The 27,083-nt window shown below is 40.6% G+C and overlaps 1 protein-coding gene across 3 annotated transcripts in view; it reads left to right on the forward strand.

Moving 5' to 3' along the window:
* The first annotated feature begins 2,424 nt into the window (after nucleotides 1-2,424).
* RAB3IP (RAB3A interacting protein) overlaps nucleotides 2,425-27,083 on the forward strand; it is a 45,270-nt gene continuing 20,611 nt past the window's right edge. Inside the window, exons 1-5 of one of the 3 annotated variants that reach the window (XM_055118366.1) lie at nucleotides 2,425-2,579; nucleotides 3,275-3,412; nucleotides 17,682-17,957; nucleotides 18,603-18,861; nucleotides 26,912-27,007. In XM_055118366.1, the coding sequence (XP_054974341.1) occupies nucleotides 3,402-3,412; nucleotides 17,682-17,957; nucleotides 18,603-18,861; nucleotides 26,912-27,007 (642 nt within the window). In that variant the 5' untranslated portion in view covers nucleotides 2,425-2,579; nucleotides 3,275-3,401. Of the gene's footprint in view, nucleotides 2,580-2,788; nucleotides 2,927-3,274; nucleotides 3,413-17,681; nucleotides 17,958-18,602; nucleotides 18,862-26,911; nucleotides 27,008-27,083 lie in introns of those variants that run through there. The other 2 variants (XM_055118368.1, XM_055118369.1) reach the window with 2 other exon arrangements.

Consider the following 27,083-nt stretch of genomic DNA (forward strand, 5'->3'; position numbering starts at 1 on the left):
TTTCCTTTGTTTTCTAGCCCTGCCTATATGCATGGGAAAGCCTTAAGAGAAAAACCAATTTATTTAGTTTTTGATGTTAATTGGTAATTTACTTAATATTTTAATGAAGGGGAAAGAAGGTAAACCTAAGATGAATACAATATCATGATACTTTTGGAATTTGTGCTGTCTGTCTCTTTATCAAGTGGATGAACAATCTAACTTTGAATCTTAATGTTTTAAACTTAACTTGCTTAATATATATTTGGGAGACTGAGATTCTGAGTGTTTAATATGCAAATACCAAGTGTAACACTTTAATGCATCTCAGTTTCTCTGCTGCAACAATTTACAATTAAGGGTAGGACCCATATCACTTGTCTTGTTCTCATACTGTGCTCATTGGGTAAGTACATGAATAAAAGCCTTTCTAATAGAACTGCATTCTAAAAAGACTTGTAGATGGTAAAGCATTTGTTACTTAGTACTTCTTGTAGATGCCTTATATCTTAGATTCTATCTAGGATGTACAATCTAAACGTTTAACACCAACACAGTGCACCTGCATGTATGCCTTTCACTCACATAGCATTTATTGAGTTAGTCTTCAAGTCTGTTCTCAAGAAGCTCACAGTAATTAAGAAATTGGACCACATTATAATTACTGGTTCAAAAGAGCTAGAGAGAGATAATATGGCTACTGGAGAAAGTTCAGGACACGTAGTCCATGTGAGGATAGGAGAGGGTTGGGTGGCAAGCAACAGGGAAGTGATCACAAGGAAATTGATGCTGGTGCTGAATAATGCAGGGCTATTCCATTGGGGTAGTTATCAAGAAATTAGCTAGTTAAGGAGAACATGAAGGGTCAGGATATAGTATGAAATTAGAGATTCATAAGACGGGATGTATGAGAGAGATGGTATGAGTGGAGAACATAAGTAGTATGATAAATGTTGAGTTCATTTGTTCTGTTTGGTTGTTACTGAAACACACATTTTCTGGTGTTTGAATCCTAGTAGTGAAAATTATAATGATTTTTTCTTCTGTGTCCTGCATTAAGCACACAGATGGAGCTTAGTGTTTGAAGAATGCATGACATTCATTCAAGTGACACTGTGTGAGAAAGAAGAGTTAGGAGTCCATTAAGAAGTGATATCATGGGGCTGGAGTGATAGCACAGTGGGTAGGGCATTTGCCTTCCACGAGGCCGACCAGGGTTCGATTCCCAGCATCCCATATGGTCCCCAGAGCACCCCCAGGAGTAATTCCTGAGTGCAGAGCCAGGAGTAACCTATGAGCATCGCCAGGTGTGACCCAAAAAGCAATACATAAATAAATAAAGATATCCCAGGAGACATCTGTTTTTTTTTTAATGATATCACAGCTAGTGGCAGCAAATATAAGAGATAAGTTTAGGAATTATTTTGGAAATTAGAATAAAAGATTTGATATATTGGAGGTGTGACAAGAAGTAATTAATGGCTTTCTAGTTTCTGTTTAAGTTTAGGTGAATAATTACTGTGATAATAATAACAGATATTATTTATGTGGCACCCTGTCGAGTGCTGCTTTACATGTATTACCAACAAATCTCCCCAACGAATCAGAGAGGTAGGTTCTCCATACTCCGTTTACAGAGGAGAAAAATCAACTTGCCCAAGTTTGTCACAGTAGGCTGCGAATTCAAACCTGGGAATTCTATTCATATTCCAACACGCATAACTTATTCTTTGCTGTCTGCCTCGAATAGTTGTGATCTATATACAGTCTATCGGTGTGAAACCACCCATTTATTACATAGAATATTATCTTTTTGAGTGAACAGACATACAGTGATCGACTCTTTCTGATGAGGTTTGGCGAGTTTGCAAGCGCTCATCATTTTCACTTTTCTTACCTGGAGGACCAAAAATGGGAATGGGGTGGAAGTTAGATTTAAAAAAAAAAAAAAGAGTTGGACCACAAGAGAAGAGGCAGGTACAGAAATAACATTCTCGAATGCTCTCGCAGTTGCCGGAATGTTGTCCTGTGGGTTCTAGCAGCCTATCATCCCATCCCCCACCATACACGCGCCCCCCCAGCCTTCTCCCCCCACACAACACACCCCACTCGCTGACACTGCGAGGTCTCCCCGGACCCGAGTCTCGGTCGGCGCCGACTAATCCGAAGTCACCACGGAAGGGCTCCTTTCCCCGCTCGGGCGAGTTCACCCGAGGTCGCCAGGGGAGCCCTTGGCAACGGGGTTGAGGATGCGGCTCCCGCCAGTTCCCAGGGAAACCCGCCCGCGGAGACACCTGGGGGCCACCCCCGCCCCCCGCCCCGCGCCCAGGCGCCCGCGACGATTCCACCGGGCGCCAGGGGGCGCGCGAGCGCGTTGGCCCCTCGCGCCCCTGCCGGCCCCGCCCCCGCCCCGCCTTCCCTCCGTGGGGCCGGGCCGCTCCCAGCTCCCGGCCCCGCTGCCGGCGCACGCGCAGTGCCGCGCTCCCTCCGCGGCTCCCCGCGCCCTGCGCCCGCCGCGGCGTCCCCCGCCGTCCCCCCGCCACCTCCGGCTGCCTCTGCGAGCGCCCCGCGAGCCCCGGCCGCGACCGAGGGCTCGGCAGGTGAGTGCGGCCGCGGGGGGGAGGGGCGGCCCCGGGGCGCCGAGCACCGCCCCCCTCCGCCGGCCGGGAGGGGCGGCCGCGGCAGGTGCAGGTGCGGCGCGGCGCGCGGGGCCCGGCGGGGCGGCCCCGGGGGGCGCGCTCCTTCCCTGGGCGTGCGGGGCCCGGCGGGGCGGCCCCGGGGGGCGCGCTCCTTCCCTGGGCGTGCGGGGCCCGGCGGGGCGGCCCCGGGGGGCGCGCTCCTTCCCTGGGCGTGCGGGGCGGCGGGGCGGCGGCGGCGGGTGCCTGAGCTCCGTGCCCGCCCCGCGGCCGCGTTACTCATTAACCGCGCGGCCCCGACGCCCGCGGCGGTGAGCCCGGAGCCCCGGGACTTGTCGGTGGGGCGCGGGCGGCCCGGGGCTGGGGGCGGGGGGTCCGGAGTCGCGCGGGGGTCGGGGCGGGGGTGCCCCAAAGAGAGTTCCCGCGACACGTCTGGAGTCGGCGGCCGCGGGGAGCGGGGTGCTGAGTGGCGACACCGGGCTCGGCACCTGGCCGCGGCGTGGAGGTCACCCCGGGAGGTTTCGGGGCAGCCCGCGGGGGATGGAGCCCGCGCGCTCTGCTCGCCGCGCCCCGGGCACCGCGCGGTCCAGCGGGGTCGGCGTGGCGGGGCGCGGAGGCGCAGCCGCGCGGCCCTCACTGCAACTCTCCTGCCCTTCCAGCCTGGACACCTGGTTGCGACCGTCCGAGGGGGAAACAACGACCTTCATGGACTCCGAAAGTGATGCTCTGAAGTGGAATCTGCAGCCCGCGAAGAGTTGCCAGTTATGGAATTAAAGACAATCTGTGATGGCTAAAGGGTAAGGGCTGGAAAATGCAGAGCGCCCAGGTCCTGCTGCCCCCCACCCCCCCTGCAGTGGCAGACAGAGCGTTTAGTGCCCTGCAAATGCAGCCCATTGCCCTGGCGACCTGTTCCCCCCCTCCCAACTCCTTCCTTTCGGTGGAGGGAAAACCGTGTAATCTTTTGCGGAGGAATGATTACATAATTGGAGAAGCCGATAAGAGGATTAAAACAAAACGCTGCTCTTGTAAATCTATTGAAAGACCCAGTTTCAAGTCATTATTTTGTTGTTCGTGAAAACTAAAAAAGTGAATGATAACTCAAGGAGAGAAGAGGCAGAATAGTTTTGGAGACCTTTCATAGTAAATATTTGATACTGTTAAATATTCCACCAGTTTCATGGGGCCTTGTTCTGTTGACATTTGTTATTTATTTACTAGTACTGTGCATTTTGATAGAACCTTTCATGCTTGGGTAACTATTGTATGCTAAATATGGTTATGTAATCTAATCAGAAAGCCCTTGAGGAATGTATAGAAGTAAATTTAGCAGTTCTACAATTTTACTACTGTGAGGAGAGCCTTTTCTTCCTTTGAAAGATAAGTAAATTATTATTTTGAGTGCATCTATTTGTGAACCAAGTGGATGCACTTACACTATCCACTTTAATGCCTCTAGACTGCTTGCCTATGAGGCTGAATGTCTTTCACCAGAGTTGGGCATTTGGTGTTCAGCTGCTTTGGGTTATTTCTAATTAGCAGGTTTCTAATTAGATCCAGTTGTGCCCTATGAATTAGTGTAATTATGTATATGCTGTCTTTAATATTTTATTTCCTCTCATTTTCCTAAATCTTCCCAGTACACACAGAGACAGGCTGCAGATAATTTTTTAAATGAGTATGTTCTTAGGAATCTAGGTCAACCCCTCTCTTTTTAATAAAGCAGAACAAAAACTTGCAGGTTCTAGTAGTTCAGCGTGTATTGTAGCTCATACACATTCCATGCACACACACACCCCCTTCCTGGAGCAGGGCTCAATCAATTAGTGAACTGGTGAAATGAAAAATGATTAAATCTGCATACATTTTGGTTCCTTACTGTATCACCTTGAGTCAATCATTTAACCTCTCTGAGTTTATTTTTCTCCACCTGTAAATGAGTGTAGTATTAGGTTGACCCGTATGAATTCACTTGTTTCTCATATGGGTTGACTTCATGACCTTTGATGAGAATTAATTAGCCGCTTCATGTGAGCTGTGGGGAAAGAAACACAGACTATCTGGACAGGATGCTTGTTGCTTGACTCTTGAGTCCTCGGGACATGACTGGGAGACGGGTGGTGACGGTGTTGGCATTTCACGGATCAGGTGGTTGAGCCTCAGAGAGATGAGATAACTTGCCTGTTGTTAATTAGCTGTGGGTGGTCATATGACTGGTCATTGGCGAAGCCTGGATTGAAAATTAGGAGTATCCAAAAGCAATTCTGAATGCACTTACTTGCTCCTTCCATTTCTGGTCTTGCCTCCTATACTGGACTTTTGTAACTATAAGGCATCACACAGATGGAAGATGTTATTGACATTTGTATTTCAGGTTAAAAAGAACCCGTGTTTTCTGGTGATGATGCTACAACTACTCTTGAATACATCATTTTCTAGTTTAAGCGTTTTATCAGCTTTTTTCCCCCCAGAATGCACTTGGAATTGGGTGATACTTTATCCCATTTTACAGTTGAAGGAATTGAGACTCTTGAGTGGTTATGTAACTTGCCCAAGGTCACAGCTAATTAAGTGACAGGAGTAGATTAGAGGTCAGGCAGTTTGTCTTTAATGTCTTAACCACTACACTCTACCACCTCATGTGTAGGTCATAATGTTGTAATGCTGAAAAATTGTTTTTAATTTAGTTTTTATGAGATATTTAATATTGGTTTACTATGTAATTCTTACTGTATCACCAGAAGTTTTTAAATCATATTCACTGAGCATCTACTCTGCAAGCCACAGTGGGGATTAATGGAAAGGGTTCATGAGGAGTGGGAAAGATCGACCCTATAATTTTTCCCCTTTTGTAAACTCCCCCAAATTTAGAAAGCACTTTCACATACCCATGTGCATATATTCACTATGTGTTGTTGTAACAATAATATCAAATAAGACAGGTAGAGTAGTTGGAGAATGAGAAGGAAGAATGAGTGGTGGGTAGAGAGAGATTTGTGTGTTGAAGAGGAAAGGTTCTGAGAATATTCCAGGGAATTCCACTTTTTCAAGCTAAAACTGCACTGTAGGGTTCAGCTTAAGATACAGTCCAATTAAGGGCAGTAAATTGGTTACTAAATTATTAAATACACTTGGTAATATATTCTTTGGAAATACACTTAGTAATAGGTACTTCTGAAAATTTCTTTGTAACTAGTTCTCCTGTACTGCTAGTCCTAGATTTAGCCTGGTAGTACTTTAAAAAATACTTTTTATGTTTTCACAACATTGAACACATGCCTTGATTTGATAGTGATTTATTAATTGCATTGCATCTGTTAATAGCTAATTGAATAGACATTCTCTTCTAACAGTCACATGCTTTGTGACTAGAGCTTAAGTAGCCCTTTTTGTTTGTCTTTTGGGCTGTGCTGGGCGTTGCTCAGGGAATACTCGAGGCTCTGAACTCAGGGGTCACTCCTGGCAGGCTCAGGAGTGCTTGGGATTGACCTTGGGTCAGCCACGTACAAGGCAAATGCCCTACTTGTACTATCACTTCGACCCAGTAGCCCATTTTTTAAGCTTTAATGTGAACCAGGAAGCCTGTAGTAATGTGCTATTTGATGATGGATGATCATGGGAAGAATGTTAGAATGAATTGAAACTGATCTAGCAGTAGAAAAGGAATGAAGTGTTCAGCGTGACAGTTGAGTGGTCAAGGAAGAGAAGAAGGCTAACAACAGATGGCATTAACTTGCTGTAGCTGGTTTCAGCTTCTGTTTGCAATGAAATGAATTAGTTTCATAAATTTAAATTACTTAGAGTGATCAAAAAAGTGAAACAGTAATCTTTGTTTTAGAATATCAGCAGCATATGATGAAATAGCTGTATTCATGAGGTAAGATTGCTTAGAGGAAAAAGAATGAAAATTATTCAGTTTCAGTTTCATGAGTAAGTTGTAGTTAACAGGGTTGTAAATCTAGGTATAGTGGAGATTGGCGAATTTCTACATGTAAGTAAATGAGTTGACAGTTTAGTATATAGAAACTACTATTTGGGAATATGAAAGTATGCTCGAAGTATAAGAAAGCATGTAGAGGATGACTAAGAACCAACAAGTGAGAGAATTGCAATTTGATGTACCCAGAGAAATTATATTGAGTATTGTTTCTTGTGAGCACCTGAGCACCTGGTTGATAGATAAGGTTGAAGTATAAAGGAACTAAAATTGAGTGAAAATCAATGTGCATTGTTTTTGGGGGGAGGAGAGTGAATTATTTTTGAACTTTGTACATCAGAAAGACTTTTTTCTCTCTTCCCTTTTATCTAAGTTGGAAAAGTTTTCCTCTAGCTTGTAAGACAGATGACTTAGTATTCTCTTCTTATTATTCCTATCATTTATTCATATATACATATAGCTCTTATTACACATTTTGTTGTGCTTTGCAATCTATAAGGCTTTTTTTTTTGTGTGTGTGTGTCACACTCAGCGATGCACAGGGGTTACCTCTGGCTCATGCACTCAGGAATTACACCTGGTGGTGCTCAGGGGACTATATGGGATGCTGGGAATCAAACCCAGGTCAGCTGCATGCAAGGCAAATGCCCTATCCACTGGACTATCATTCCAGCCCCTATAAGGCATTTTTATGTTGTAAGTAAGCCATGTGTTCTTTCCAATGTAAACAGAAAAGCTAATAATTACCATCATTATAGATGTTGAAATTGAGACTCAAATTAAGTAACTTGCTCAAGCTTACATCACTGATTAATGACAGGAGAATTATAAGGTATTCTAATGCAAGTTTTTGATAAAATGCTCAGGTTCCCCAAATTTCTAAAGCTTTCTCCCATCTTGATAATATTTTGTGGTATTTATGTTTTATATTTAGATTTTAAACAAAGGTAGTTCCAGAATTATTATTACTACTCCTCACTCCTTTGCTGTTCTATCCATCTATACAGGGCTCATTAATGTTTTTGTATCCAAAATATATACTTTTAGGGTATGTTGAATGTGTAGGAAGCATATATTTTTGCAAATACAAAGTGAAGATGTTATTTGTTATTTAAAAAGAAACGAAGATTTAATAGTTAACTTAGGATTTAATTCTTTCATTCCAGGGATTTGTACTTGAGTTAGTAGCCTAGTAAATTCTGAGCATTTTCTGAAAATACTTAGAAATTTATAATCACTAATATACCTCAGTATGTCATATGGCACATTTAGGTCATGTGGAATTAGTAAATGGAAATTAATTTGTGCCTATTTTATTTTGGGGGTTTTGGGGCACACAGAAGGGCTTACTCCTGGCTCTGTGCACAGGGATCAGGTGGTACCCAGGGAACCAAATCCAGGGCAGCTGCATGCCAAGCAAGTGCCCTACCTGCTTTACTATCCGGCCCCCGTGTGTTTCTTGGAGGGTTCGTCCAGTTAGGTACAGAGCTATCACACTTAAAACATTAACACTGATTTGTTAGTATCAAATATTTATATTCTTTTTTTGAACACACAATGCAATAAGATCAAGCTTCTGGTTGTTTACATGCTATTTTTTCCAAGTCCTATAAGGAACTGAATAAATATTTTGATAACCCCAGTGTAGAAGCAAAATAGAGGTGATAATATAATACCGAAGAAAATATTGTAGAAATAGAACATAAAGCAGTAGCAAATGCTCACAGTTCAATGGCTGTGCATAGAGAAACATTTTTTCTCGTACTGAAAGACAGGAGGAGTTCAGGGTTTTAACAGTATTCTGTTTAAGATCAACACTTTTTGGTCATCCACTGTGGTGCTTAGGGGCTCCTGTGCAGTGACCCGGGGATCTGATGTATTGCTGTGGCTTGAACCCAGACCTCCTGATACAAAGTGTGTGCTCTCTGACCCTACGTATATTGTTTCAGTTGTTTATTTTTTAAGGTAAACCTGCCTTTGAGATGTTCTGGTTTGATTACTCTTTTTTTTATATTAGTCAAATGAATACAAATTTCTATTTAAATTGCCACAGACAAAATATGCATCTGAAAATTTTAAATTGGAATTGTCATTATTTCAAGTGTGCCACAACTTCTCTGGTTATCAAAACACATGGACATCAGTCTCCTCATGCACCAAGAGTTTTTTGTTTTGCACAGTTTTTAAAAAAAAAAATTTTAGAGCATTACAAAGCCATTCATGATTGAATTTCAGTCATACAGTATTCCAACACTCGTCCCTCCACCTGTGTACATTTCCCAGCACCTATATCCGAAGGACTCCTCCCATCACCCCCAACCCCGCCCCTTGCCTGCCTCTTTGGCAGGCATTTTGTACAATTTTTTTTTTAGTTTATTTTTAATTAGAGAGTCATCGTGAGGGTACAGTTACAGATCCATACATCTTTGTGCTCATGTTTCCCCCATACAAAGTTCGATAACCCATCCCTTCACCAGTGCCCATTCTCCACCACCAGTAAACCCAATATCCCTCCCCCCCATTTTGTACAATTTTTAATGACAAATATTTGTCTTTAGTTATTGTTAATTCTTTTTGTTTTTGATGATTTTTAAATTTTTATTTTTTATTCAATCACCATGAGACATAGTTGCAAAGCTTTCATGATTGAGTTTCAGTCATACAATGATAGAACACCCATCCCTCCACCGGTGTATATTTTCCACCACCATGTCCCCAGCATCCTTCCTGCCACCCCTCCTGTCCCAACCCCTGCCTCTGTGCAGTTTCCTCCTTACTCTCTCTCTACTTTGGGGCACTATGGTTGATCCACTCGTTATCTGCATCCTACTCTTCCCCCAGTCATTTTGACCTTTTATTCAGGGTGGGGAAACCTTTTTATCTGTCAAGAACCAGTTGGATGTTTGTAAAATCATTTGTGGGCCATTTGGTACAGGCGGACAGGTAGGAACAGTCGAAGATGAGAAACATGTATCAGGGACAAACCATATTATTTCACTGGGCCTTATATGGTGCCTGGGCTTGATGGTCTCCACCCCTGTATTACATGATTCTTACAGTAGAATAAGCTTATGGCATCAGATACAAATGTTTGAATTCAAGTTGTGTTATTGATTCTTTGGCCATGTTGAAATTAATCTCTCTGAACCTCAACTTCTTTAACTGCTAAGTAAGACAGTTTTGAAGAGATGCTTTGAAAATTTCAAGAGAGGAATAAACTCAATCCACATATTCCATGAAGAAATGAAGCTTTTCAGGACCTGTTCCTTGCCTTCCTTCCCAGCCTGTCTCTCACTTCTAGGTTAGCTTTATTAATGCTGCCCTTATTGCCTGGCCATGCTACTTCCTTCTCTGCCAATCTGTTGTTTTCTTAATCAGCATCTAAAATGTAATATGTATACTTCTCCTTGAAACTCTTTTTCCTTCTTCCCTCTGCTCTGTAATCATTCAGTGACTCATACTAGGTTATGTGCCAGTTCTTTAATCCAGCCCTGTTTTCTTAAAACTTAGCACCGGGATTTTCCATGAAGAGTTAAAACTGGCTATCTTCATTTCATCCAACTAGAATGATTGGTTAGCAAAAATTAAGCCCAGTTATATTTATATAAAGTGTATTTGATAAATAAATCCCAAATTTTGAATGTATAGAAGGAATTAATGGACTCTGTAACATTTTAATGCATTATATAATGCTGGGGTAGCAGTTAATTTTTTTAATCACATACTTAGTTTTAGTGATGCTTTTTGTTTTCAAAACTTGCAAGATATTTTTGTAGCAACTTACTCATTTTTCTAGGCATTTATTTTATAACTTAATACTTGTGAAATTCTTCACAATAGTTAACTGACAGTAAAGTCAACTTTGTAACTCCATAATGTTGGCTGTGTTTGCTGTGGTAATAGGGCCTTCTAGAAAAGAGAAATAATGCAGAATGCATATTAGGGATCAAAAGTAAATAGTATTGATCAGTTTATTTTGTGTTGTTGGTCACACCCAGTGGTGCTTAGGGGATATGGAGGATCTATCCTGGAAGTTCTCGGGAGAAGATGAGGTGCTCGGCATAAACCCGAGGCCTTCTGCCGGCAAAATACCCTTGGCCTATAGAACTCTCTCTTTGGCTCCTGATCTGCTTTTCATTTTGATTACGAATCAGCTTCATTACTTTGAACCAAGTAATAAAAATAACGAAACTACTTCATTCAGGGTGGGGAACCTTTTTATCTGTCAAGAGTCATTTGGCTGTTTATTGATATTTACCCAGAAGAATTTAATGTGGTTAGTTTTTTTTTTTTCGTATGGTTAGCACTGCACTGTAGCACTGTTGTCCTGTTATTCATCGATTTGCTCGATCGGGCACCAGTAACGTCTCCATTGTGAGACTAGTTGTTACTGTTTTTGGCATATCAAATATGCCACGGGTAGCTTGCCAGGCTCTGCCGTGTGAGTGGGATACTCTCGGTAGCTTGCCGGGCTCTCCGAGAGAGATGGAGGAATCAAACCCAGGTTGGCCGAATGCAAGGCAAATGCCCTACCCACTGTGCTATCTCTCCAGTGATTTTGTTTTAGATTTTTGAAAATCACTCAGTTCATGCAGAGTACCATTAGTCAAATATAAAATAAACACTAAAACTTAATTTATTTTTATTTGAAGGGTGGCGAGAAACAGTGCTAGGAAGGCCCGGGAGCAGGGCTAGAGTGATAGCACAGAGGGTAGGGCGTTTGCCTTGCACGCAGCTGACTCGGGTTCAATTTCCAGCATCCCATATGGTCCCCTGAGCACCGCTGAGAGTAGTTCCTGAGTGCAAAGCCAGGAGTAGCTCCTGAGCATTGTTGAGTGTGGCCATCCTCCCCGCCCCTCCCAAAAAAAAGGTCTGGGAGCCTCACAAAGCAAGTCTTGGCCATCTGGGCGGTTGGTTCAGCAAAAGGCAGGAGGATGAGATGCTTTTGTAGTGCTGCAGGTACTCAGGCCACTCTGAGGGCCTCCAGGGCCACAGTTGGCAGTGCCAGGGTGGCCCTGTGGTGCCAAGAATGGAGCCCAGGTCAGGGGAGTGCTAGATGTGCGCTCTAACTGCTGTACAATTTAGCTTTACCCTATGTTTCAAATGTCCAAAGATTTTTCAGCCCAACATCTTTGTTCCATAAATGAATTGAACCCGTGTTTCTTTCTGGGAGAATGAAATGTTGGTAGGGGCCCTGCTAAGAGGAGCAGTTTTAAGTGTTTATAGGCATGGTCTTTTAATGCGCCTACAGTACAGCAGACACTGGGGACAGATTTCTGAGATGGGCTGTCGTTCGGCACAGGTGAGCCCGGTGACCCAGCAGCTGTGCGATTTGGACCTTCTGGATGCTTGTGTCTTATGTTCACAGACTGTTCCACGTCATGGCATATTTGTATTTCTCATAAGTGCTCTGTGCCACACCTAAGACACTCCCCAAAACTTAATCATATTCCTACTTCTCTGTAGGTCTTGTCTCTGGCTTTAGTTTTTTTCTGGAGTGCCTTTCTCACTGATTAATTTTCCTTCCCATGTGGTCTGTTAGTACTCCTTGCTTTTGTTCTTATTATTTATCACTTGGTATTACTGCTCTACTTCATAGCTTCTTTTCTTTTTTCTTTTGGTTTTGGGGCCACAGTTGGCTGAGCTCAGGGTTTACTCTCAGCTCTTTGCTCAGGGCTCACTCCTGGCAGGCCTCGGCAGCCATATATAATACCCAGGATTGTACTCGGATTGGATCATCTCTGTGCAAGACAGGTGCTCTGCTCTCCCATCTCTCTGGCCCCCTTCAGAGCTTCTTAACTGTGGGTTGCAGCCCCTTATGGGATCATGTGACTGAATGTGGGGGTTCTTGGGGAGTCTTGAAAAACTTGGAGAACAAATTTATGATTTATCAGTAAAAGTTTGATTTGTATGCTTATTTTGTGCACTCGGGTTTGCATAAAAAGTTCTTTGGGCAAAATGGGGTTTCAGATGAAGAAAGTTTTCAGATTCCCTGCTGTGTACTCTACTCTGGAGCAAATGGGGTTTTTTCTTTCCCAGAGCCTGGCACTGAGTTGAAACTCACTACATGTTAGAAGAATAGCTGAAATAGTTTGTTTACATGTAGAATATTGGGTAGGTAAGTGGTAGATGAAGAATGGCAGTTCAACAGAAGAGAAACTTTTTTACTAGAATTGTCTAACAGTGGAATGGCAAAGCAGTTCTAAGGGTTGGAGGAATCGGAAATCTTCCAGAATTGGTTTTAGTCTAGTCTATCTTATGCTGAAGTTTCTTCAATTCTGGATATACTGGAACTCTCTGATATATAGTGAATAATAAATACTAGCTGCTATTAAGGGAGAAACGACCTTATATTCTGTCTGGTGTGATTTGGGCTAGTGTTGTTTAACCCCTATTTCCTCCCTATGTGGGCTGCTACCTGAGGATTATTTTGAAGAAAATATGAGTAATTTTTTAATATGTGTTTTGGTATGTCTGAAAAATAAGGATTTTTAATGCAATCATACCATGTTATTCTTAGAAATTGGTAATTTGTAATATCAGTTAAATCCAGTGCTCAGTTTTCCTTCATTAATATTTGTTTTTATGTTTGATTAATTCAAATATTCCATGTCAGACTCATATTTAATTGTATCTCTTGGGTCTCTTTTTTAATCTGTAAATTCCTTCTACCTCTTATTTTCCAGTTTATTTACTAAATAGTCATTTGTCCAGGGGAATTTCCTAGTCTAAATTTCTGTTGCTTTTGTCCAACAATCACAAAATGGTGATATTGCCTGTGTTCCAATCACCTTTATTTCCTGTGCACTGAAGAAGATGTGGAGGCTGATTGGTTTGAGATCCTTCTCCTAAGGGGGCCAACGGTGTCTCTGGATGGGATGGTCATCTTCCGCTTTATCACATAATCTTGGGAATGTCAGATTTTGTTCCGTTTTGTGATAAAATGCTACCACAGTGAGTTCAAGTTCTGCCAATTTGATCTATTATCTATGTAAATTCCTCAGATAATTTTTAACTCTGTGGTTTTAATAGCTTTTGATAGGTATTGCCTAATTTCAATATTAAATACTGCTATTTATCATTAGGAGTTCTAATTTGTAATGTAATTTCATTGGAATTACATTTATTAAGGTTAGTTCTCTTAAGAGGAGGGCTTCTTATAAACCGTTCGGAAAGACACTTGATTCTTTATATATTTGTTTTTCCTTTTTGGGTCACATCTGGTGATGCTCAGGGGTTACTCATGGCTCTGCACTCAGGAATCACTCCTGGCGGTGCTCAGGGGGACTATATGGGGTGCCAGGATCAATCCCAGGCAGGCCACATGCAAGGCAAATGCCTTACTTGCTGTACTATTGCTCTCGTCCAGTATGTGATTCTTTATTTTACTACTTTTACAAAACTGGCCCCAAGGACCAATTCAGGGGTCCAGTAAGGTGTTTCAACTTTGTATCATTATGAACTGATGAAATGAAATTGTGTGTGTGTGTGTGGGAGGTGTCATTTGCTGATCTTTTTGATATTATCCTACCTTTGGCTTGTGTGATTTCTGTTGATGCCACTCTGTAAGTCTTAAGAGAGTTTTCTTGCTTCCTGGTATTACAGCAAGTTCCTGGGTCCTTGATTAAGGGACTCCTCTGGGTCTGAATTTAGCCATTTCTTAAAGAGTCCTGGTTCTTTTTTTGATGGGAAATGGCTTTACTCTAGGTATAAGTGTGATCATTGCTCTGGAGCTATGCCTTTTCAGTGGATAAAGTTAGGCACGATTTTAATAGAAAATTTTTTTTCTGTATTGATCTTTCAGATTCAAATTTAGCACATCTGAGTTTTTAACTTTCTTGATTTCTTCTCATATGCTGAAAATCTTCTGAATGATACTGACATAACTTATTTGCTTAATCTAGTATGTTAATATTTCAGAATAGTAATAGCAATGTTATTATTTATGATTGTTGAAAATTTTTTCACTTATTTTTGCTTTTATCATATATTTCAGGGATATATAATTTTATGATGTTTAAAACCATTTGCTTTTATATCTTTCCCCACTCTCTGCAAGTAATCATTTCATTTTGAGTTATTCTATTTTAAAAAATGTACAGAAGTACATAAATCTGCTTGTCTACATATGAGTAAAATTGTATTTCTCCTTAGATGAAAAGTAGTTTATCATATAAATACTTTGCTTTAAAAATGTTATTCTTTGTTCTAGAAACCTCATTAAAGCAGTATATGATGTTCTCTTAACAATGTATAGTGCTTCATTATGAGGATGTAGGTGGTTGGTTCAGTCTTGTACAAATGTTGGTAACCCTGCTTTTCCCCCTTTTGCTAATTATCTTTGGATAAAGCCCTAATAGTGAGCATGCTGGGTCTCAGAATTTATTAGTATTCTTCCAGATAATTTTTCTTCCATAAGGTTTGTACACTTTGTTTTTTCAAAAATACAGATGTGTTCACACTCATTCAGTGAAACTCTAAGGTATAGCGAGATGAATTATAAGTTTAATGGAGTAGATGAAGTATCATAAGTAATTTCTGATCATATGTCAGAATTTAGTGAAATTATTTTTTACTTTACAGAAGTGTTTGTTATAGACAAGTAAATATAAAATCATCAGGATTAGATGTTTCCTTGGTTTATAATGAATAAGAAATGAAAAATGACACTTTTGGATGAAAAAAGTAATAAATTATAGTTGAATGTTCAATACTTTTTTGGATACGGTCTTTTATTTGGAACAATGAACATTTTGGGCAATCTAACAGGACTGGTTTCATCTTGAGGACTGAAATGAACACTTTCTACAGTAAAGAAATGATTTATTGGATTTGAAATTTATATATATGTAATAGTTTTGTTTGGAGGTTCTAGCAGGGGAGCACAGCTACTCGTATACCCTCAACCAAAGACCGGTCCGTCTCTATTCGGGAAAGGCCGTCCTCTCTGACCGAGCGCAGCTTCAGGAGGGAGGCACCCGCCCAGCCAGCCAGATCAGCCGAATCAACCCTGGTGATCAATGGGGTGACATATCGCAAACAGTTTAGGGTTGCTTTTTCCCTTTTTGGGTCACACCCAGCAATGTTCTGGGGTTACTTCTGGCTCTGCGCTGAGAAATTGCTCCTGGCAGTAATTGGGAGGCCTTGGGGGATGCTGTGGATTGAAGCTGGATTGGCCATGTGCAAGGCAAGTGCCCTACCCGCTGTACTATTGCTTCGACCCCAATGGCTCTAGTTTTGATCATCAGTGATACCTTTGGAGGAGTCATCTGTAATATGTTTGTTTATTTTTACGGGGGGCACACCTGGCTGTGTACAGGTGTTAGTCCTGTCTCTGCACCCAGGGATTACTTTTGGCAGGTTCTGGGGACTAAATGGAGTGCTTGGGATTGAGCCCAAGCCAGTTGCGTGCAAGGCAAGCTTCCTACCTGCTGTGTTATCCAGTCCCTAAGTGGTTTGTTTGTTTGTTTGTTTAACCACACTTGTCAGTGATCTGGCCCATTCACATTGATGTTTAGGAGACTAATGGAGATCAAACCTGGGATACCCACATGCAAAATGTGATAATCTATAATTCTTGAGAAAAGTACATAAACATTTTTTGTAACTCTTTCTCAATTTTACAATAGTCTTTGTTCATCTGTGCTTGTCTTATTTTCAGCACTTTTTTGGGGTGGGGTGGGGCATTCCTGGCTCTGCACTCAGAAATTTCTCTTGGCCAGCTTGGAGGACCATATGGGGTGCCGGGGATTGAATCCTGGCCGACCTTGTGAAAAGCAAACACTCTTCTCCCTGCACTATCACTCCAGCCCTCAAAACCTTTTAATGGTTGTGAAAGAATAAGCATTTTTAGCTTAATGAAGGTTTGGGAGGGTTATTTTTATGAAGAATGTACCTGGAAATGTACTCAGTGGTAGATTGCTCATGGGAGGCCCTGGTTTTATCCATGGCTCTACAAAAAATAAAAATAAGTAAAAATTATGTATTGTATTGGTGCTTGTATTTGGGAATGATGTTTTATAAAGGTACCATTCGTGACTATCCAGGTACTATTTTAGGAAGGGAAAGATGGGAAGAGGGATTGGACTTAGATCACAGAAGACTGTAATTTTCAAACTAATTAGCCTGGATACTTTTTTTTTTTGTATAGACTGTGGGAAACCAATAAAGACTTTATAAAATAATTTTTAGAGTATTCAAGTAAAAGGATTTTAGTTTTGGTTTTGAGTTTTCATCTCAACTGTGATGTAATTGTGTAATTACATGAAATATATATTATTTTGGCTTATGGATAAACTGAAACATTCATGTTGTTATGACTATGATAAAGAATGTTTATTGAGACCATACTGTATACTAAACACTAGTAAGTACTTTAGATTGGATATTGCCTTTAATCCTTTTAGCAACCTGGACAAGAGAGGGAATATTATTGTCCCATTTTTACCTGTTCAAGCATGTCTATGACAAAACATGTAATTTTAAAAAAAAATCTAAAAATAAGATGGTTGAACTTAGCTGTGTATACAGATGGCAACAATCATATACAAGAGCCATTGCAAATGATTTTAACTTAAACACCATAAAAATATGTATTTAGAATATATGCTAAAAAGAAAAGTGAAAAAACTAACATTGTTATTGCTATTCTGAAATGACTATATACGAGATTAAACAAATAAGTTATTTGCCAGTGACATTGAGAGCAAGGTTTTCAGTGTATGAGAAGAAATCAAGGAAGTTAAAACTTAGAAGTCCTGTTTGAATCTGAATTACTAATACAGGAAAAGAAATTCTTATTGAAAAACATTCCTAATTTTATTCACTGAAAAGGCATAGTACTAACTCCATCTATCTCTCCAGCCCAGAAGCACACTTTTTATTCATTCTTCACTGTTACTTATTATATTCACTTCAACAGTATTAGCTACGATTTTCAAGTTTATTCCAAGTCAGATAGTTTGCTTTATGTAACCTTTGTACTTTGAGGACACTTAACTGCTAAATGGTTTTAGTTTTGTTATCTTTGCTATCTTTTTTATTCTAGTACTACTTTATAATGGACTCATACGTTTCTATGACTTCTTGTAAATTTTATGATTTTAAAATAGCTACTTTTTGTTTAAACGTAGGTTATCCTATGATGAGGCTTTTGCTATGGCTAGTGACCCCTTGGAAGGCTTCCATGAAGTAAACCTTGCTTCACCCACTTCTCCGGACCTTCTTGGTGTATATGAACCTGGAAGTCAAGAGCAGACTACCTCACCAAGTGTCATCTTCCGGCCCCATCCTTCAGCGCTGTGCCCAGCCCCCATCCAGGCAAATGCATTAGATGTTTCTGATCTTCCTACACAACCTGTGTACTCATCTCCCAGGCACTTAAATTGTGCAGAAATATCTGGTGTCAGGTAGGTGATTGTTAGAATGCTTATATTGAAGTGTCATATTAAATAGATGGACAGTTTGGTTGCCTTGTTTTAAGTTTTATTTCAGAAAACTTGTGTAAGAGAATGTTAGTGTTCAGAAGGGGTCAGCAAACTTTACATAAAAGGGCAGTTAGTAAGAAGGTTAGACTTTGCAGATCATATAATCTGTCACAATAGTTCAACTACTGTTATAGTGAAAAACAGCCACAAACATTATATAAATGAATGTCCCAACAAAATTTTATATGTTGACACTGAATTTTAACTTTCTATAATTCTGTCCTACCACAAAAATATTATTCTGATTTATTTTCTGCCATTTGAAAATGTAAATGTTACAATCATTATTTGGCTTTATATATAGGTAGCAGACTGGATTTAGCCCAGATTTAGTTTTTCAGTTTCTGTTCTAGAGTGGCATTATTTGAAAGGATTTTCCTATGATGATGATGATGTTCTGTTTCTGTGCTGTATAATATAGCCAATGGCCACATGGTGGCTATTAAGGACTAGACCTGTGATTGCTTTGGTTGAACATGAAATTCCTTAAATATAGTGCTGTTCTAGACTGTGTTTATGCCAGTTTTATTTGAGCATCTGCTGATGTTTTCTAACTCTCCTTTACAGCATCCATGTTGCAGATCCAGCACCTTGTTCTACCTCTGAAGTCACAGCTGGGTCAACTAAATTAACTCCAAGAAAGGATCAGTGTAATGCAGAGAGGGAATTTTTACAGGGGGCTGCTGTAACAGAGCCTTGTGATGGCAGTGATGATATTTTTGGGTTGAGTCTTGATAGTTTGTCTCGTTTACGAAGTCCATCTGTTTTGGAAGTCAGAGAAAAGGGCTATGAAAGATTAAAGGAAGAACTTGCAAAAGCTCAGAGGGTAAGCTAAAAGATCCTTTATTCTTGCATACATTCACAGTCAGTATTTGTGTATAGTATGGGACAACTCAAGTGATGATATCATGTAGAATTCTCATCCTTCTCATACACATATTGCTTCTGCTGGGCAGTATTTAGAAATCTCTAGAATTTATCGAGCAGTAAAGAAACTGATCTAAAAATACTGGTAGGAAAAGTGAGATTCTGAGTCTCTTTATGTGCCCTCTGCATTGCTTGGTAGGCATGGTCTGGAACGCACATTTGGTGAGGTATAATTCATGCATAGGTTTTCCTTCTGTATGTCATCGACCCTGTAATCATTTACTTGAAATCATTTAGTCCAAGTTGTTTTGAGGAATTTTTTAATAATATTATCTTTACTATTCACCTGGCTTGAATATTTCTGAAACTTTTTTTTTTGGTTATTTGATCTGTTTCCCACTTGATCATCTTAAAAGTTTTATTTGTTTCCAATTTTTTTAGCCATCTCATACTCTTTTTCTGAGAATGTTAGTAAACTTCAGAAGGAAGGTTATGGCACGACATATCTGTTAAAAAAAAAAAGGGAAAAGTTCTAAATCTGAAAACTTTCTTTTTTAATAACCTAAAGGAATAACACACTAAAACCAGAGCAAACAGAGGGATGAGAGCAGAAATCAATAATGACAGCAACAGAAAGTAATGGAAATTGAGTGAAGCAACATGCTTATTCCTTAAGAAGATCAAGAAATTTGCAAACGTCTGCAGGACTGATAACAGCTTGTTAATCTCAGGAATGAAAAGGGGCTCTCACTATAGATCCTACTGACATAAGAATATTATAAAAGAGCAGTGTGAACAACTCTACACATTGGTTTGACAGCTTAGGTGAAATGGAACAATTCAGACTTAAAAAATGGAAAAGATAGGGTAAACATTGGATAGGTGCAATTTCCAGCATATTATAGCATTTCACAAGCATATTCCCATCCTTTCCCTACCAGACTTGTCTCCCAAGAGTGTAACATTTATATTCTCAGTGCCTAGCATAGTATAATACAATGACTGACGCACATCTTTCCTTACAACTGTTTCAGTGAATGTCTCATGGTTTAACAACCATATAGATAATAAGACATTTTTGGATAACTGTATTTTATCAGAAGAAAATGCCATAGCCTTTTTTTTTCTCCTTTTCCCAAAATGGGGGAAGGAGAGGGAAGAAAGAGTGTGCTGAGGTGTGGTTGTATTTGATAAAATAGTAAATAATACTATTTAGAGCTCCAAGCTTGCAAAGGACTTTTGAATATGAAATTATTTCCTCAGTTATGGCAAATTGTGACTCAAAATTATGTTAACAACTATTTTTATTTTGATTATCCTTTAAAAAGAGGAAAATCATGTTTTTTTAATTTTAACTTATATTGCCTTCCTATTTAGAAAGTGTCATTCTTGTAAGTAGCATATGATTAGATCTTGCTTTTTTAATCCTAACATCTGCTATGCTTTTTGACTTATTAGCTACTAACCTTTGTGTCTCTGTGCAAATTTAGTGATTGCTCTAGGGCTTTAGTGTCCTTTTTTTAATTGTTGTTTTTTGGTTTTTGGAGCCATATTCAGTGGTGCTCAGCGCCTGCTACGGACTCTGGTCAGGAATCACTTAGGCAGAACTCCGGGACAATATACATGTCATGCTGAGCTAGTTCTCTTGTCTCTGTACTGTACATGTTGAAATAACTTCTTCAGGTACCTTTCTGTTGTTTTTTTGGTGCTGGGCTTGAACTCAGGGTCTCACACATACGAGGTATGTAGGTATGTACTCTACTGCTGAGCTACAGCCCAGCCCCTCTCTGCATCTTCCTGACAAGATGCTGCTCATGTAGAGTATAAGAACTTTACAAAAGTGAACTTTTCTTTCTACTCTCTTGACTTTACACTCTATTTTTCCACTATTTTAACCCCACAAAACATGGTTATTATTTTTGCATTATACAGTTGGTTATCTGTTACAGGGATTTAAATAATTAAAATCTGAGTATTTTCCCAGGTAGCTACCATTTTCAGTACTGTTGATTCGAATCCAGATATCCACCTGATGTTGTTTTCCTTTTACTTACATCTCTTTCCCTAATATTTTTGTCACACATATTTACTGGTCATAAATTAGTTTTAGCTATCTGAAAAAGTTTTTTGGCCTTTGTTTTTGAAAGACATTTTTACTGGATAAAGAATTATAGGGTGATTATGTTTTTGGGGGGAAGCTGGTGGGGCAGCCTGATCAGCTACTCTGGTAGCTCTGGTGCTCCTTCTGGCTTTTCTTGGCCATTGGGCCAGTGGTTCAATAGAGGCCCAAGTCTGCAGCACTGCGTAGGCCTCGTGGTGCCACTAAAATCCCGGGCCTCCCCCAGTAGTGTTCAGGGGGCCTCCATGGTCACACCCAGCTATGCTTGGGGATCTCCAAGGATATACCTGGTGATGCTCTGGGGACCAGGTGGTGCTGGGGATGGGACCTAGGTCAGCTGCATGCAAAGCATGCATCTTATAAACCCTGTACCGTTTTTCTGTCTCCTGATACTGGTAATTTTTTCTTTTAATTTTAATTTTTTGGTATTTTTGGCCACACCTGGTGGTGCTCAGGGGTCACTCCTGGCTCTGCCCTCAGGAATCACTGCTGGCAATGCTCAGCGGACCATATGGGATGCTGCAAAATTGAACCTGGCAAAGCAAAAGCCCTACCTGCTGTTCTATCTTCAGCCCCCTAGTGTTTTGACTTTTAGGCAGTAATTTAACCTCTGTTTGTGATGAGATTCCTTTTATCCAGACTGTAAGCATTTGCACACCGTAAGGAGTACGTTGGTGTAGTTTTCTGCAGGTTTCTTGAAAATGGGTTTTGTTGAGCCTCGTGAGCTGCTGATTGTTTACTGTCACGTAGTTTAGAAAATTTTGGCCATTATGTCTTCAGACGTTACAAGCCCCTTTATGTCCTTTGAAATTCATATTATACAGACATTAGATTTCTAAAAAGTTATTTTATGGCTCAGTGGTGTTCTGTTCATTTTTTAATGCATTTTTTCCACCCCTCTCCTCTCTGTTTCACTGGGGAGAGTTTTTCTATTGCTTTCTCTAGTATTATTATTGTTTGGCCACTTTCGGTCTGTTAATCCTGTGCAGGTTTTTTTTTTTTTTTCCACACCTGGCAATGCTCAGGACTTACTCGTGGCTCTGTATTCAGGGATCAGTTCTGGCAGGCTCAGGAGACCTTATGATTGAGCCTAGACCAGCTGTAGGCAAGCAAGTGTCTGACCCACTGTACTATCTTTGTGCTCTGACCTGTCATATAGCCAGATCTGCATGTTTTTAAAAATTTTAGAGGTTGTAATTATTACCTCCGAAAGATTTTTCCTTTTTACTCCTCCCTTCTCCTGATTTCTGCCCCTGCTTTCTTCCCTCCCCTGCTCTCATTTCCCTTCCCTTTCCTTTTCGTGCTGGCTCTGCACTCAGGAATCACTCTTGGGAAACCATATGTAGTGTTGGGGGTTGGCCTGGATCAGCTGTGTGCCAGCCAAGCGCCTTCTCTACCGTACTGTATCTCTGGTCCCCATGTCTGAAAGTGGAAATTGGGTCTTTTAAATGTTTTCCTAACTTAAAACATGCTCAGTCTTTCTTCTAGGTTCTTGGATACACGAAATACAGTTTAGTAAATTTCATTCTTGTCTAATAGCACTGCAGCCTCTTCGGGTTCTGAGTTGCACCTGGACTTGTCTGATTTCTTTCCCTTTCTGCAGGATCTGTGTTTGTTGGATGCACCAAATCCATGTTCAGTGTGACATTGCTTATGAACATTTACAATGTCCTGTTATAAATGAATTAAAAAAATTTTTTTAGGAACCGAAGTATTCAGAGCCTTTTACTAAACTACTTAGGGCACAAAATGGAAATGGAATTTGACTGTATCCTTAAGGAGTTCACTAATTGTGGAGAAAAGACATGTTTGCGTGATAATATTTCATTGATACTGAGATTTATGGGTTTTTTTCCCCCCAAACCATGTGAGTCTTTAATTGCAACTGACTAGATGACAATTATGGTAGTTGTCATTGCCTGCTTGTGTGTGAACTTGTTCATAACTGTCCATGTTGTGATTAACTCAATTAAATCAGGTGACTTTGTTGGCCTTAATAGGTTAAGTATCTTCAAAAGGTTAATAGGATAAACATAAAATAGGCTAATTATAAGGGGCTGGAGAGATAGCACAGCGGGTATGTTGCTTGCCTTGCATCTCTCCCTCCGCATCTTAGCTACTATAAATTTTTGTTTTGTTTTGATGCTGATTTGATCCCTGGCATCCCACATGGTCCTTGTGAGAGCCAGGAGTACCCTGAGCATCACCAGAGGTTGCCCCAAAACCAAAATAATGAAACAGGTTAAATATCAGTAAATTAAATATTAACTTAATAGGTTAAATATCACTATGATCTGACATTATGGCAAAAGGTAACAAAAAATAGAATAACATAAAAATCTTTTTGTCAGTTTAAAGAGTTCCCACCCTTAAGTGCAAAAGGAAAATTTTGATATAAATAGCATTACATCATTTTTGACAGCTTTTATCCCCCTGATGTATAAAATACTGTAAAATTTTAAATTTAAGTTAAAATAAAATTCTAAATTTAAATTAAAAAAATCAGAGGTCTGGGTGATAACTTAAAGGGCTAGAGTACAAGCTCGAGCTGGGAGAGGCCCGGTTTTGGCACCCACCACTGCATGGTCCCCTGAGCACCTTGAGCACTGAGATGGGAGTTGCCAGGGAGTGTCACTGGGTGTATCCCCCAAACCAGAAAAAGTAAAGAACTAGAGGTTGTTTTTTTTTCTTTTTTGGGTCACACCCAGCAATGCACAGGGGTTACTCCTGGCTCTGCACTCAGGAATTACCCCTGGTGGTGCTCAGGGCACCATATGGGATGCTGGGAATTGAACCCGGGTTGGCTGTGTGCAAGGCAGACTCCCTACCGCTGTGCTATTGCTCTAGTCCCAAGAATCAGTTTTTATTCTGTTTCAAATATCTCTCAAAATTTCTTGTCCAGTACTACCGTCTTACTTAGACTCAGTTATATCTCTTGCCTAAGATGATATTTGAGTGGTCATCTGTCTTTAGTTGTTTTAAACCAGGTCACAGTTTCTGAGCCAGTGTTTTTTTTTAACCCTTTACTCTTTTAGATGGACTGGTTTAAGTTATCACTTTGAATTCCAAATTTGATTGTCACTGTTCTGCTTAAAAGTTTTCAGTGACTTTACACTACCTTTAAACTATATTCTAGTTTCATGCCAAACCTTTTCAGGACTGGCCACAAACCAAACTTTCTGGTTATCTTTTTGTGGCATGTATTCCTCCACATCTTAGCTACTATAAATTTTTGTTTGGTTTTGGGTCATATAGAATATCAATATGCCGAAAACAGTAATAGCAAGTCTCACAATGGAGACGTTACTGGTGCCCGCTCGAGCAAATCGACGAACGACGGAACGACAGTGCTACAGTGCAGTGCTTTGGGTCACACCCATGCAATGCTCAGGGCTTACTCCTGGCTCTGCACTCAGGGATCACTCCTGGCAGTGCTTGGGGGACCATCTGGGATGACAGGGATCAAACCCAGATTGGTCCTGTCCCATCAAGTGACAAAGGGAAGTGACCTGTCCACTGTACTATTGTCTGACCTGCTATTATAAAATTTATAGTATATTTGTATGTTTTTAGCTTATGTTTTAGTTCTTTCTTTACATGTGGTAAATACCACTTTTTTTTTTTTTTTTTTTGCTTTTTGGATCACACCCAGCAATAAACAGGGGTCACTCCTGGATCATGCACTCAGGAATCACCCCTGGTGGTGCTCAGGGGACCATATGGGATGCTGGGATTTGAACCCGGGTCGGCCGCGTGCAAGGCAAATGCCCTACCTGCTGTGCTATCACTCCAGCCCCTAAATATCACTTTTTCTTGTATGTACACATCATACTACATAACCCACATCAAATGCCTTGTGAATCTTTTTTTTACTTAGTGGTTGTGGGGACCCAGAATGGGAGGCAGGGCCATTCCAGTCAGTTTGGTATCTGGGACTGTCAGTATTTAATGACAGCCATGGCCATCTTGGCAGTGCTTGGGGTAGGTGGGCGTATGGGTGGGCTTGTGTTTCCAGGCCTGGTCCTTTGCCACTGGAGTCATAGCCCAAGTGCTGCCTTGGAAATCTTTCCCCCCATCACCCCTTCCCGTCTGGGTTGCCATGCCTGGGAACACCGGCAGAGCCAGGAATCACAGGTGTCAGGGATCAGACTCAGCCTCACGAATGCCAAGTGGGCGCTCTGCTTCTGAGGCCTTCCTCAGGACCACCTTGTGAATTTTTGTTAAGATTTGCTACCCTTATTGGCTGTGAATGTCATGGGTTGTATCCTCTTTTTTTGTGTCTCTAAACACCTAGATGGATGGCTGGTGTATTAATAACACAAAAGGTCATTTTATTCAGTAAATTTTGAGTGACCCTATTACAGTATAAGGGAGAGTACTGATAAAGAAAGTAGAAGTGAGGTCCTAAGAACTCTGTACATGAATGGTGAATTTGACTTTAGGTACATTGGGTTGGACCTTGAAACACAGAGACAGCAGGGTCAGAGAAATGCTCCCCTTGCTGAGCATATGTTTTGCATGCGGGAGGCCCCAGTTCCATCCCTAGCACCACCTAGTCCCATGCACTGCTGGGGGTAACCACTAAGCACTGCTGGGTCTGATTCCAAATCCAAAATGATGAAAAGATATAAAATGATCAGACATTTCTGGATGAATGGGATCAGATTGGGTTAGGGAGGTGGGGGTGGGGTCCCAAGTTCAGTGCCGTTCCAAGTGCTTCATGGACACACTCAAAAAGAGGTACCAGATTTGACCGGTGCTCTGCAGTTACCACCTAGACATTTGAATGAGGAGCCCACATTTTGTTTTGCACTGATCCAACATATTATGTAGCAGCTCCTGCCTGTCCCAAAGTAGACAGGGCCTGTTACCTCCCCTCACCGCCTGAGTCTCCTCCTCCTCCCTTCCCCCGGAAAGGGCTCTCCTCTGTGGGGGTGTTTGTAGTGGTTTAGGGGTCCTAAGACTTTGAGGCATCTCTATATCTCTTTCCCCTTTGCTGTTCTGCTCTCTTCTGCACAGCTGTTGACCCTGAGATCTTGACAGCTGAGCCACATTCTTAACCTGAAGTTGTAGGGACACTCTCTGGGCTCGTGTGTTGAAGGTGTAGTCTCTGGGGACTTCTCCATCCTGGTTGGTGTGTTTGGCTTTTAGGAGGTCCAGCAATCATAGTTCTAGCACAATTGACCTTTTAATTTTAGTATAATTCTGTCCACTCTTTTGGGAATGTAGATTTAAAAAAAATGGGTTTGGATAATTGATTTAGGCAATAAATATCAGCATCTTAATAAAGACGTGTTTGTTTTTTTTTAAATTGTGAGCTGGTGAGAAGTTATGTATATTTTTGTATGATGTGATTTTTGTTCTTAATAACCTTCCTCTTGTTTTCAGTGCAAATATGCATCATTTATTTCTGGTAATAGAATTAAGTGGGTCTAGTCTCCTGGTGAGAATTTTAGATTAATTTCAATATGGTACATGAAATGATAAGTTAAAAAGTTGTAAACACGATAAATAGCTCACTAAGATTTCTATTGAAATGAATCAGCAGAACTGGAGGAATTCTTTGGGAACAAATATGTTTAGAGAAAGTGAAGTCATCAAATCAGCTTTCACATGTAATATATAATATTTAATCTTTGGATTAAATGTAATATATAATATTAATCTTTGAGTGTTTTATGAAATAAAATTAAAAATTTAATCTGTGAGGATTAGTTTTAATTTTAGGTTTTCCCAGTTGTCTTTTACAGAACAAGTGCTAAATAAACATTGTGAACATTGTAGGAGGGAACAGTATGAATAGTTTGTGATTTTGTCAGTAAAGATAATACATCTGCTGAATCCCACTTTAACTCTGGAAATTCAAAATAAAATGATCAATTTCTCATAGGAACTGAAGTTAAAAGATGAAGAGTGTGAAAGGCTTTCTAAAGTGCGAGATCAACTCGGACAGGAATTGGAGGAGCTCACAGCTAGCCTGTTTGAGGTTGGTCTGCTTACATCTTGGCCAAGAGCGACGCCGTTTTATGTATTGATAATGGTTTTGAGGGAATATTGAAAAA

The sequence above is a fragment of the Sorex araneus genome, chromosome 10 (assembly GCF_027595985.1).
Source record: "Sorex araneus isolate mSorAra2 chromosome 10, mSorAra2.pri, whole genome shotgun sequence".
In the NCBI taxonomy this organism is placed as follows: Eukaryota; Metazoa; Chordata; class Mammalia; order Eulipotyphla; family Soricidae; genus Sorex; species Sorex araneus.